The 13,628-nt window shown below is 39.3% G+C and overlaps 1 protein-coding gene across 1 annotated transcript in view; it reads left to right on the top strand.

Annotated features, from left to right (window-relative positions):
• The window catches only part of LOC141437899 (dipeptidase 1-like), a 292,943-nt gene that overhangs the window by 265,440 nt on the left and 13,875 nt on the right, over positions 1-13,628 (top strand). The window contains exon 10 of the mRNA XM_074101471.1: positions 8,324-8,399. Coding sequence (XP_073957572.1) covers positions 8,324-8,399 — 76 coding nt within the window. The remainder of the gene's footprint in view (positions 1-8,323; positions 8,400-13,628) is intronic.

A 13,628-nucleotide genomic window follows, 5' to 3' on the forward strand; every position in this document is an offset into this window, starting at 1 on the left:
CTTTTACACGTCATTTTTTAAACTACCAGCGCTTTCGGAAAGACCATCATTGCCAAGAAGAATGCGCCGCAAGAAACTTGGAAGAAAGTAATTTTTTCATAATAATATAATTACAAATAAAATACTTAAAAACTATATAATACAATTAAAGAAAAAAAATACAAAAAATAATAATAATAAAAATACAGGGCTGTAAGGGGTCCCTTAGTTACAATACTAAACACATACTATATCTAAACTATATCTACGTTCAATAAAAAGACACGTCCAGATCGCTTACCTTCTTTCTAATGATAAAAAAACGAAGTATAACTGAATCTGGTAGCGTTGGGTCTCACGTCTCCTGAATCATCTTGAATGATGGACGAAGTAACGATAGAATCGATTGATTGCTTGGGACGTTAGCTTTGAGCTATGGAAACTCAGGCAATCTGTTGTTTCAGGCAAGGACTATACAAATGGTTTAGGTTTAGGTTACGCTGCCATTTTGAAGGAGGGTTTTGACAGGCGAATTTCGCTAGATGGCGTTAAAGTCAAAGCCAAAAACCTTTTCACTCCTCTAAATTTATCTAATCTATATATATACTTATATATAATAATTATAAAAAAATATTTTTATAAACAGATTTAGCGGTACAAAATCGGAAAAAAGGGAGGACAAAGGTTTCCGAAAGACAAAACTGTCTCAAAACACAGACATTCATTGCCCCGGAACGCATATTTGCCATAATTAATTTCAGATATTGCAAAATATTCACAAAACTATTCTAATTATAAATAAACCCGCGTAGCTCACCCAAAAACTATGAGATTTGACATTTCGGAGACCTCACGCTACACTAGCGCCTCTAGCGGCGAATTCATTCGCGATAGCCCTCATTGTTATTGGCATTTTGAAATACGTAGCCCTAAAAAGTTGAGTATGGCTAGACCTTAGGTATAAGTACATAAGTAAGGCCAAACTGGCAGCGTGCAGCCGAGCCCCCGCGAGTAGCGAGTTGCGCGTCAAATCACGGCCCCGTCTTTACTCCGTTAACATCATGAAGTTTTAACGAAGTTGCCTCCTAGGCCGGCGGGGCAGGCTGCGGTCTTGCCGCGAATAATTAATAAACAGCGTTTTTAACCCCCGACGTCAAAAGAGGGGTGTTTAAAATTTGACCGCCATGTGTGTCTGTCGCCATTGATTCGGATGCGGGTTTTTAGTTGAAAGTTGAAGTGAAATTTTCTAGCAATGGTCCTTAAATATAATTTATCGAAATCGGTTCAGCCGTTTTAGAGATATTGAACTTTGAAAGGACAATATCGGAGGTTTTCCAACTTTTTGTTGGGAAGGTTATTGAATTTGAATTTGGAAAATTCCTGACTGGTGGTGGAATATTACTTCAGTTCAACGAAAATCTTAATGGGAAGACGAGCATGACGACGCTTTATTTTTATCCACTGACGCATAAAGAGGGGTGTTAATAAGTTTGACACCAATATCTGTATTGTCTGTCTGTCTGTAGCATCGTTGCTATCCAACGGATGACTTATATCAATGCGATTTGGACGTGAAAGAGAGTTCCTTGCGGTGGTACTTAGCTATGTTTTATTAGAATCGGGTTACCTGTTTTTGGGATATTAACTTTTGAAACGATAATGTCAGGAGTATTTTAACTTTTCTAAGTTGGTTAGGTTATATTCGATTTAAATAGATATAAACTCATCACTCAAATTCACAGCAGCATACAAAACTCAAAGTACAATAGAAAATGCACAATAATTATTAACATAAAACATGTGCCAAAAATAAAATTTATTTGATATTTTTAAAATGGAGAGACCTGCAGTGTTTATATTCCGTCAGAAACCTTTTGTCTGTGCCTTTTCGCTCATTCCAAATAAAGTACCTACAGCTATTAAAAAGAGACAAATCATCTCGGAACTAACATACTTAATACCAATTAAAAGTAATTTATCAATATTTGTGCGCTAAATCAGCTAACATCAGACCGTCAATCAAAACATTTGTGAAAAATTGTGGAACTATCGGAATTTCAAATCGACTCTGTTGTAATGAATCACGCCAACGGAGCCGCATTTAAAATCCACGATGTGATTTTTGGGAATTCCCGTGGGAATTTAAAGAAATCCCGGAATTTCGATTCAACCGCTGGTTCTAATGGTTTACTCTGGCAAAGCCGCGGGTAAACACTTGTTACTAAATAATTAAAAATAGAAGCCCGCTCCGCTCAGGCCAAGGCGTGTCTTTAGCTTAAATCAAGCACGCAGAGGATGTTAGCGTAAAGGGGACAGCTTCACAGAATAGGTAATATAAAACAACGACACATTTTGAAACGGCACAGTATAGGCCCGTATGTTAACCAACATCGTTGTCTAGTTATATTTGAGTTTTAATAAACCAAAGACTGAAAAGGAAATGCCTTAAACACCCTCTTATACCACAAGGGACCAAAAACAACAATATCTGCACTGTAAAAATCCCTTCAGAGAAAAGACCTTTTATTACTTCTTAGAAAGTATGATGTTCATAAAACGGAGGTTTTCCCACGTTACCATTTGCGTGCACGCACATAGTTGCCAAACAGTACGCGACCTTATTCACTATAAACATAAAGTCTATTTACGCGTTGCGATTGTTTCGGTAGGGTATTATGAACTTTGCATATTCTTCCTTGATAAATGTTATGTACAGTAAAAGTACTGGAGGACGGTTTTAGATGTTAAAATGTCGGCTAACAATAGGGTCTAGTCCCTAAAACAAGGCTCCCGATTGCTTTTTACTACGAAGATTTTTAGGGTTCCGTCTGAAGGAAAAAAGAACCTTTATTCAGGCTGTGTTTTCACCAGAGATGTGCCAGGATGCGTTGCGTGCGAGGAATGTGTTTGACATGAACCAATGAGGGCTATCGTTTTTTGTCTTTCTAGTTGGCGCACTGTTGCGTGAGGTTTTTGAGTGTGGCTTTCAAAGTATGTTATTGCGGACGTGAAAACAAAGTTTAGATTAAAATCATACTTAATACACCTTAAAACCGTACCATAACAATATCGAGCAACCACAGTGTTGCATAGTCCCCGTTTTGTTCGGAAAAAAGAGGGGACAAAGGTTTCCGAAAGACAAAACTGTCTCAAAACACAGACATTCATTGCCCCGGAAAGCATATTTGCCCTAATTAATTTCAGATATTGCAAAATATTCACAAAATTCTTCTTATTATACATAAAACCGCGTAGCTCACCCAAAGACTATGAGATTTGACATTTCGGAGACCTCACGCTACACTAGCGCCTCTAGCGGCGAATTCATACGCGATAGCCCTCATTGGTGCAACTCGTCGTCCAATTCATTACCCATTAAAACTAGCGCTACACTCCACGTTCATTAAGCTCTAACTAATATAATTAATACCCAACTTCCCGCCAGCAAGTTTCAGCTGTATGCAAAATGTTTACTATAACTCCAACCTACTTCACAACTTTGACCGAGGCTGTGGAGGAACCAACCAATACAATACAATTACAATACAATACAGTGACCATATTGTACCTCTGATTAACCTCTATTATTACTCGGTCAACAAATTTAAGAATATTTAAACATGGTCCTTCGAACCAGATTTTTTAAGAATTATGAATAACAGTGACCTAAGTGGTATAGTAAAGTGAAAAGAGTGATCAATAATTTCAAGAGAAAATTTATGACATGTGACAAAAAAAGCAGCTGTCAAAAATCAAACTTCTAACTCAACGGATGGCCAAGTGGTTGGAGAAGCTGACTACGAAGGCTGGAATCCTGGGTTTGATTCCCGGCCGGGGCAGATATTTGTATGAATAATACGAATGTTTGTTCTCGGGTCTTGGATGTTTATTATGTATTTAAGTATGTATTTATCTATATAAGTATGTTTATCCGTTGCCTAGTATTCATAGTACAAGATTTGCTTAGTTTGAAACTAAAATTGGTGTCAAGTGTTCCATGATATTTAATATTATCATCATTATTAAACATAGGTATTTAATAATGCAAATAAAAATTAAATTTCACGGTAACAACGCAATATCCGATACAGGCTTCGTCAACAAAACAGATCGTAGACCCGCAACATGCTTCATCATTAGTCTAACCTAACTTAACCTAAACCCCAAAGCATAAGCATAAAAGCAATCCCGGACCATAAACCATAAATCATTATTAAATATTATAAGGCTTTCAAAAGATACAGTCATTGTAAAAGTGTCTCCATACAAAACACAACCAAAAAGAAAACTTATTTTTTCTGAGAGGGGCTCTGCTGATACTTCATATTCATAGATAAGTACATACAAAGTACGTAATTCTCGGTGCGCGACCCCGACTCTCACTTATCCGGTTTATTTCAAACTAACAATACGACACTTCAACTCTGTTGGTTAATTTCTCTAGGAATAGAACAGACAAGTTCGACTTGAGATGGTTCACCCAATTAAACACGGGGAAAATTTCTTGTTTACATTTTGCTCAAGGAAAATTGTTACAATAAATACAAGAGAGGAATTTGGCAGATACAAAAGTGCACGCTTATTATATACCGTTTAGAGCATTCTTTATAATTAGTGTTAGGTAAAGCCTGGCGTGTCAGGAAAAATGTGGATGTGGAAGACCTGGTGGGCGAGCCCAACATTATAGGCGAGAGCAAGTCTGCGCGGCTTCGTTGGCTCGGCCACGTGGAGAGAATGGGAGAGGATCGTGCGGCCAAGAGAGCATACCTAGGACAACCGACTGGAAGACGGCCAATCGGAAGGCCTAGGTATCGCCGGTTGGATGAAGTCCGAAAAGACCTGTGCGACATGCAGGTGGCAGACTAGCGCCTTGTTGTACAGGATAGGAACAATTGGCGGAGTCTTGTGTCGGAGGCCAAGATCCACTTTGGGTCGCTGAGCCGGCGAAGTAAGTAAGTAAGTAAAACCGGATCTGAAGATCCAAAAGAGTCGGATCCTAGAGCGAGTTAGTATCATCTCTTTCTTTTTCAATTAGCTCCACTATACTTCAGTAAGCTAGTTGAGACAGCAAGATAATTATTGTTTTATGACATGCAAACGATTGCCAACTTTAGAGTGGTAGACCACATATGGGTTAGTATAATTTCGTCTAAAAAGCAGCTGATCTAAGTAGCAAGTGGTATAAGAAGCAGCTGGTCTATGTAGCAACTGGTCTAAAAAGCAGCTGGTCTAAGTAGCAAGTGGTCTAAGAAGCAACTCGTCTATGTAGCAACTTGTCTAAGTATCAAGTGGTCTAGAATTATATGACTCAAAGTCGACGGAGCTCGCGGAGCTAACCTAACCTAACCTACCCATGTTTTTACAAAATTTAGACAAAAGCAGATTAGGATCAGTTGCTTTTTAGACCACTTGCTACTTAGACTAGTTGCTTCTTAGACCAGTTGCTACATAGACCAGCTGCTTCTTATACCACTTGCTACTTAGATCAGCTGTTTTTAGACCAGTTGCTACATAGACCAGCTGTTTCTTAGACCACTTGCTACTTAGGTCAGCTGTTTTAGACCAGTTGCTACATAGACCAGCTGCTTCTTATACCACTTGCTACTTAGATCAGCTGTTTTTAGACCAGTTGCTACATAGACCAGCTGCTTCTTAGACCACTTGCTACTTAGATCAGCTGCTTTTTAGACGAAATGATACTAACCCATATGTGGTCTACCACTCTAAAGTTGGCAATCGTTTGCATGTCATAAAACAATAATTATCTTGCTGTCTCAACTAGCTTACTGAAGTATAGCGGAGCTAATTGAAAAAGAAAGACAAATACGAACTTATACGACAAAATACGATGGAAAAACATTATTCAATATAACACGTAACTCCGCCATATAATATAGTATTTCAATAGTTTTCAAACCAGATCTCGGAAAATACCAGCAGGGCTACTACGAAACTCGAAACTCGAAGTTCGTGTCGTGCGGTCCCTCTGACACTTGTACTATTTATTATGAGAGCGAGAGGGACGGTACGATACGAACTTCGAGTTTAGAGTTTCGTAGTAGCCCTGCAGTGACGGCAAACTTATTCAATATCAAGTTGAACGAGCTTTTGCTTTGGAACTATTGCCGTGCACTTTGTAGGCTTCGTCTTTAATTATATTACCTAGTTACAAAGCATATGATGGCTTTAATTAAATCACTGTAAATTTTCATCACACTTGCTCGTAAACAGTGTCGTAACATGCAGGCTACCTTGGTTGCAACCCCCCAAATAAAACCCTCGACCTTAATGTGCTTGTCATGAAACCCGTGGTCGGTAAATGAGTCATTGCCCGTACTAATTTTCTCGACATTTTTTGGACCAAAGATTAGTTTTTCTTTTACAAATATACAATTTTACTCGCAAATGTGATGAAACATTGTATGTCGCACGGGCGGTACTAGGAATTACGATCGAGACTCTATTAGAAGCTGAAGTCGAAGGCTTAATGAGTCTCTTCGTAATTTTAGTACTTACCGCCCGTTAAGACACATATGTACTATTACGATATTATTTAAAAAAAAATACTTTCTAAACTATCGCTCTTCAGCGTTGTCCTAACCGAGTAATTAAAGGCTTTAAAGGTTCCGTAAGCATCACTGTGTCCGTATGTACGTCCATCTGTCGTCTGTTCACTCTTAACTCAACTCCTTTGTAGACTGAGTTGATGAAATAATACATGATTTCGAAGCCATTAGCCGCGTCCCGGTTTTAATTTGCCTGACTTTTATATTACCTACTCTAAGCTCTGTGTTCTGGCCCTATGCTACGAAGTGCAAAACTGGAACTTCATATCTTGCCGTCAAACTGACGCTTCATTTAACACGAGAGTGAAAAGGACGGTACGATACGAACTCGGATTTTCAAATTTCGTAGTTGCCCTGGACGAAACTTTGTCGGAATTCGCACCAAATTTCCAAATTTATCCACGTGATTACGCTTCACCGTCGCAAGGAACGCAATGCCACAGATTGGCTAAACCGATTTTAAGCCCTCGCTTTTACCTCTTAAGGTTCAATATCGATGTTAACGTCCACAGATTCCGCCAGCAAACTAATCTAGAACGTATGAAATAGTTCACAAACCACTGAATAAAATATTATGATCCCTTACGAATTAGGTTGGCCGAATGGCTACGTACAAGTTGAAGGGTAGGGCATTGTTTTAAGTATCTTTTTCATAATATATGCTAATATCAGATGGGTTAAGTGGGTTGGGGCGAATTAATCTTTTTAAAAGCTCACAAACTGTGGCGGGAGGTGCCTTTGCCTTTGTCTTTAACTGCGACTTTTCAGATAGTAGCGGCCACACCGCAGCTTAAGATTAAAAAACTGTGACGGTACGTAATCAAAGTCAAAGTCAAAGTCAAACGGTGCGGAATCGCAGTGACGTGCCGTAAACGTCAGGGCTTTACCGCATGCTCTCTACAAAAAATCGTGACGTTTACGGCACGTCACTGCGATTCCGCACCGTCTGCATATTTTGAGCAGCGGTGTGGAGGGCATGCGATAAGAACGGTGCGCATACGGTGCGTCACTGCGATCATTCCGTACCGTCAACGTTTTTGAAGCAGCGGTGTGGCCGCTTCTTTATGCCATCTACCATAAGATCGATTTTACACGACGCATAGCTGTATAGATATTTATGTTCTTGACTGTATGAAATTTCAACTGTATTTGAACTTTGTTTTTATGAGAGCTACTTAATTTATTTAATTTTATTGGTGTAGGTTCGGCAGTTCGTAGTTTCGGCAAAATATTTCTCGCCAAATTGCACTTCGCAGTAGTTTCATTTCCCAAACTAATCTTTAGCATATTTACATTTCGCATTTTATTCATTTGGTCAAATTATAATTTGGCATAATTTTACTTCGTCAAGTTTTATTACGGCAAACGTTTATTAAGCAAACGATTTCTTTTGACTAACATTATACTCCAAAAAATATGTTTGTTCAAAATGACACTTCGCACATGAACCATCCTCAGAAACCAACTGCTACCAGAACAGTAAGTTAAGGTTAGGTTAGGACTGCGTCCCCCACAGAAACGAACTGCTACCAGAAGGGTTATTAAGCCGTGCAATAAATATTTTGGGAAGAGTACGTTATGCCAAACGATACATTTGACTAAATAATACTTGGTAATATGAAATATGACTAAGTAATTATTTATGAAACAATAATTTGCCAAACAAAAATGTACTAACAGTAAAATTACGATAAGTTATTTTAGCAAATGATTTGATACTTTGGGAAAAGTTTTTACCTATACATTAATAATCCAATTTCTTTATTCTTTGTCTGTAGAGCACTTCCATTACATCAAGAGGGTAATCGGAGCAGACTACGTAGGGATTGGAGGGGACTTCGATGGAGTAAACAGGTTAGTGCTGTCTCATTCTTTCCTTACTTCTTCATCATCCCAGCCTATATACGTCCCATTAGTGGGCACAGGCCTCCTATCAGGCTCTGAAGGCGTAAATCGTAGTTCCCACGCTGGCCCAGTGCAGATTGGGAACTTCACATACCATTGAATTACTTCACAGGTGTGTGCAGGTTTCCTCGCGATGTTTTCCGTAAAGCTCGTGGTAAATGTCAAATGTAATTTCGCACATGAATTTGGAAAAACTCAGAGGTGCGGGCGGGGTTTGAACCCACGATCCTCGGCTTGAGAGGCGATTGGTCAAACCGCTGCCACCATGGCTATACTCGGTGTAATCTCAACAAACGTGTGGTTTGTCAAAAAAAAGTTAGTTTATTTTTACGAATAAACGGAAAGTGAGAAAAATATCTATCTACAGGAGTGAGCTAAATTATAAGTCTACTATAGATAAAAAATATAATATGGACCATCCTAGAAAACTTAAAGTTCCCAATGAGGGCTATCGCGTATGAATTCGCCGCTAGAGGCGCTAGTGTAGCGTGAGGTCTCCGAAATGTCAAATCTCATAGTTTTTGGGTGAGCTACGCGGGTTTATTTATAATTAGAATAATTTTGTCTGAAATTAATTATGGCAAATATGCGTTCCGGGGCAATGAATGTCGTGTTTTGAGATAGTTTTGTCTTTCGGATACTTTTTTCCGAACAAAACGGGGACTATGCAACACTGTGGCATGCTCGATATTTTTATGGTACGGTTTTAAGGTGTATTAAATATGATTTTAATCTAAACCTTGTTTTCACGCCCGTAATAACAGACTTTGAAAGCCATACTTAAAAACCTCACGCTACAGTGCGCCATCTAGTGAGGCAAAAAACGATAGCCCTCATTACAAGTAACTCTGAATGTTCATTCTCTAGAGTACTAAAAACAGCCTTTTATTTATGTTTGTATTTAAAACACCCTGACAGTTCCCACCTTTTCCCTGATACGGGCCCAAAATTCCGGGCATAACAGGAAAATTCCCGTCGTTTAGTAGGTAACCCTAGTTGGGATGGCAAGGGTGAACGCAATGTTGACAAGCTTTGTTATTTTTTTAATTCTAAAGCTTCAATATACAGTGTGTGGTCTAGAACCGGGATAATATTTAAAACAGAGGTTCTATAGGTCACCGGTAATGAGGGCTATCGTTTTTTGTCTCACTAGATGGCGCACTGTTGCGTGAGGTTTTTAAGTATGGCTTTCAAAGTCTGTTATTACGGGCGTGAAAACAAAGTTTAGATTAAAATCATATTTAATACACCTTAAAACCGTACCAAAAAAATATCGAGCATGCCACAGTGTTGCATAGTCCCCGTTTTGTTCGGAAAAAAGTTTCCGAAAGACAAAACTGTCTCAAAACACAGACATTCATTGCCCCGTAACGCATAATTGCCATAATTAATTTCAGGTAATGCAAAATATTCACAAAAAAATTCTAATTATAAAATAAACCAGCGTAGCTCACCCAAAAACTATGAGATTTGACATTTCGGAGACCTCACGCTACACTAGCGCCTCTAGCGGCGAATTCATTCGCGATAGCCCTCACTGGATCATCATGGTCCCACGTCTTATTAGTAAATTTAATGTAAGCCATCCTAGAACCCAACTGACGTCGCCTGTCACGCTACAAATATCAAACATTTTTCTTTACAGTGCTTCTTCGAATAAACTGTATAGCGTAATAACAAAAACAAACTAATTATTCGAAAATACAAACTGAAATATAGATGCACAGAAAAACCAGAAAAATAAGACCGCAGCGCTGGGTATCGAACCCAATTCCTCGGCATTCCGTGCCGCGTGCTATACCGCTACACCACCGCTGGACAACGGTATAGACACGAATTTCTCCTATGCACCACACTTAAGCAGCCACACTAGCGACATCTATCTATGCCGTAGCCCTCATCGAGAAACTTTCAGCACTCCTTTGGAACTAACCGCTCACCCGGACAAGAGATATCGTTACTTAAGCAATCAAATTAAGATTGTTTTTGGAATCTTATTGTATTTTTTATTTCAATTCCAAATTCATGATATGTCATTGACGTAACTCAATTATCTTCGACTCCGTGGCTAATCGAAAAAAAAATACTTTCCACCCTAGGGATGAAAGCACAATTTTCCACCCGGCTATCTATACATGAAAATTAAACTTTCCGAACAGGAGAGATGAAAAACACATTCCTTGCAAGACATCCTCGCACATTATTGGTGAAAACGCTGCTTAATCGTTCGAAGACGCGGGTCAACACATGTATATTCCCACAGGTGATAATGGGCATCCCATCGGTCATAATGTCCAGTGATTGATGCCTTAAATAAATACATAACGGACAATAGCGACCGCCATGATGGATGACACGACCCAAGAACTGGGGGGCTACTACGAAAATCTAAGTTCGTATTGTGCCGTCCCTCTCACTCCCGTTTTAAATAAGATAAGCGTCACCGGGGCAGAAGAACAATCAAACAAAACAAAAAAAAGCCGTGGTGGCCCAGTGGTTTGACCTATCGCCTCTCAGACAGTCGTGGGTTCAAACCCCGGCTCGCACCTCTGTGTTTTTCGAAATTCATGTGCATTCATTATATTTGAAATTTACCACGAGCTTTGCGGTGGAGGAAAACATCGTGAGGAAACCTGCACGAACCTGCGAAGCAATTCAATGGTGCGTGTGAAGTTCCCAATCCGCACTGGGCCCGTGTGGGAACTAGCCCAAGCTCTCTTGTTCTGAGTGGAGGCCTGTGCCCAGCAGTGGGACGTATATAGGCTGGGATGATGATGATGAGTAAAAACAATATACTACAAAGTGCAAAAGTCGAACATCGTACCCTGCCATCCCGCTGAAGCTAATATTGTTTACCTAATACGAGAGTGGGACGGTACGACACGAACTTCGATTTTCGATTTTCGTAGTAGCCCCCTCTGATTTACAAACAAAATGCGGTAGAAAGGGACACTGAACGAAAATAAATCATTCTACAGATTTATAAATGCGAAAGTTTTGTGTATATAATGTTTATCATCATCTTCATCATCATCATCATCCCAGTCTATATAATATGGGCCGTAGCTCCCACGCGGGCCTGTGCGGTTTAGGAACTTCACACGAACCATTGAATTAGGTATGTGCAGGTATCCTCACGATGTTTTCCTACACCTTAAAGCTCGTGGTAGATTTCGAATGTAAATTCATAGCTAAGATAATAAAATCACATTGAAATCCATTCGTTTGAGACCTACGATGCCATAGACAGACAGACAAACCGACAGACAGACAAACAGACGTTGGCGTCAATTCTGTCACACGGCATAAGACGACGGTAAGAAAAACAAAACTGCGGACAAGGAAGGCCGACCCCAAGTAGATGGGATAAGGTCTAGCCCGGATGGTGTCATAGGACGAGGGTAGAAAGAGATTGCTAATGCAGCTAATCAGCGCGTTGCATGCCATGACCGTAATAGGAACGGGTCAGACGAAGTGTCAAACGGAATGTCAGACGCATACATGGCACGCGACGGTGACGGTTAAGAAACGTGCCAGTGGCCATAGTGTCATACTTTTGGACACAATAGTTATTTGTGTCACAAGGGAGCAAAATGGTGTATTTATTTATTTATTTATTTATTGATATACCAACAGTGTTTACACAGGAAATTACATTAGATTTACAATGGTTCTTATACTATATGTAACACTAACAATAGGTATATACAGCGCTCAACGTATATGTGAATAGATTAAATAGTATTTTAGATTACATTAAGTTAAATTTTACATTAAATCAAAGAAAATAAAAATTTAAGTACCTACTCATAACCAGTGCTAGTTATTGTCGTCTTTGAAATAATTCAACAGTTTTGTCTTACGGCGAGGGCGTACATTGAATCCAGAATGTAGCGAAGGATTCTACAATAGAATCCTGAGCGTAATGAGGGATTCAAGTGTTAACGCCCAAGATGAAAATAATTTTGATCCCGAGTGGCTCATAAATCTTTTCACACCGAGCATTAAGAAACTTGAAAAAATAAATTCTACATATTATTAAAGAACAACCAGCATAGAAAATGGTGTGGCTTTACAATTATCAACTTCAAAAAATGGCATTTGCAATAAAACACTTAGAAAAGCCTTGAACAGAAAAGTTGCACTTTGCTCCCTCTCGCCAGGGAGGAAAAGTTACTTTTCTGAAGGAGAGGTGTGAAAAGAATATATTTTTGCCTGACACGGTGCTGTTACGGTCATCAATGATACGGTATAAAAGGTGCGACCAAACCGCTGCTTAAAAAACGGTGACGGCACGGAATCGCAGTGACGCACCGTGTGCGCACCGTTTTTATCGCATGCTCTCCACACCGCTGCTTAAAATACGGAATCGCAGTGACGTGCCGTAAATTTCAGGTCTTTACCGAACATAAGTCGTGACGTTTACGGCCCGTCACTGCGATTCCGCACCGTTTGCGTATTTTAAGCAGCGGTGTGGAAAGCATGCAAAAAAACGGTGCGCATATGATGCGTCACTGCGATTCCTTACCATCACCGTTTTTTAAGCAGCGGTTTGGTCGCACCTTAATGGGTAGAGACATTTAAACAGGTTACCATTATAGCATCAACGTGCAACTAAGACATACGCTCACGGGATCTCCGTCGTAATCCATAATATCGTTTGTCCTAACGTAATGTTTGCCAAAATGATCATACTCTATAACTTTTTTTCTCTAAAACTAAAAAAAAATCTGGAAATTTTAAATAACAAACAGAAATTATTTATAGTTTTCAAGAATTATGGCAAATGATCATTATGGCAAGCTACATTATGGATTTTAATACGTATGGATTCCAATATAGACCCATACTCACTACTTAACCGAGTCTCTGCACAGCCTAGCTAACAGCTTATTAGCAAATCGACTGACATAATCCAATTGAATCGGGGGCTTAGCTCCACTTTGTCACGTTTGCGTTTGAGTCACTCTAATTGATCTGAACGGGCTTTCAACGACAATCGAATCTCATTTTGTTAATTTAGCTCGTTTTTTTAAAAAAAAAACAATGCCAATGTTGCCTTAGTAAAGACTTGGGATACAAGATAATATAGTGGAAAGGTACAATAGAACCAATGTAATTGTAACAGATACAGTTACTGGCAGCCAGGCTTTTTTAAGGGAGGTTTTTCTGAAACAC

This window comes from Choristoneura fumiferana, chromosome Z, assembly GCF_025370935.1.
Source record: "Choristoneura fumiferana chromosome Z, NRCan_CFum_1, whole genome shotgun sequence".
NCBI lineage: Eukaryota > Metazoa > Arthropoda > Insecta > Lepidoptera > Tortricidae > Choristoneura > Choristoneura fumiferana.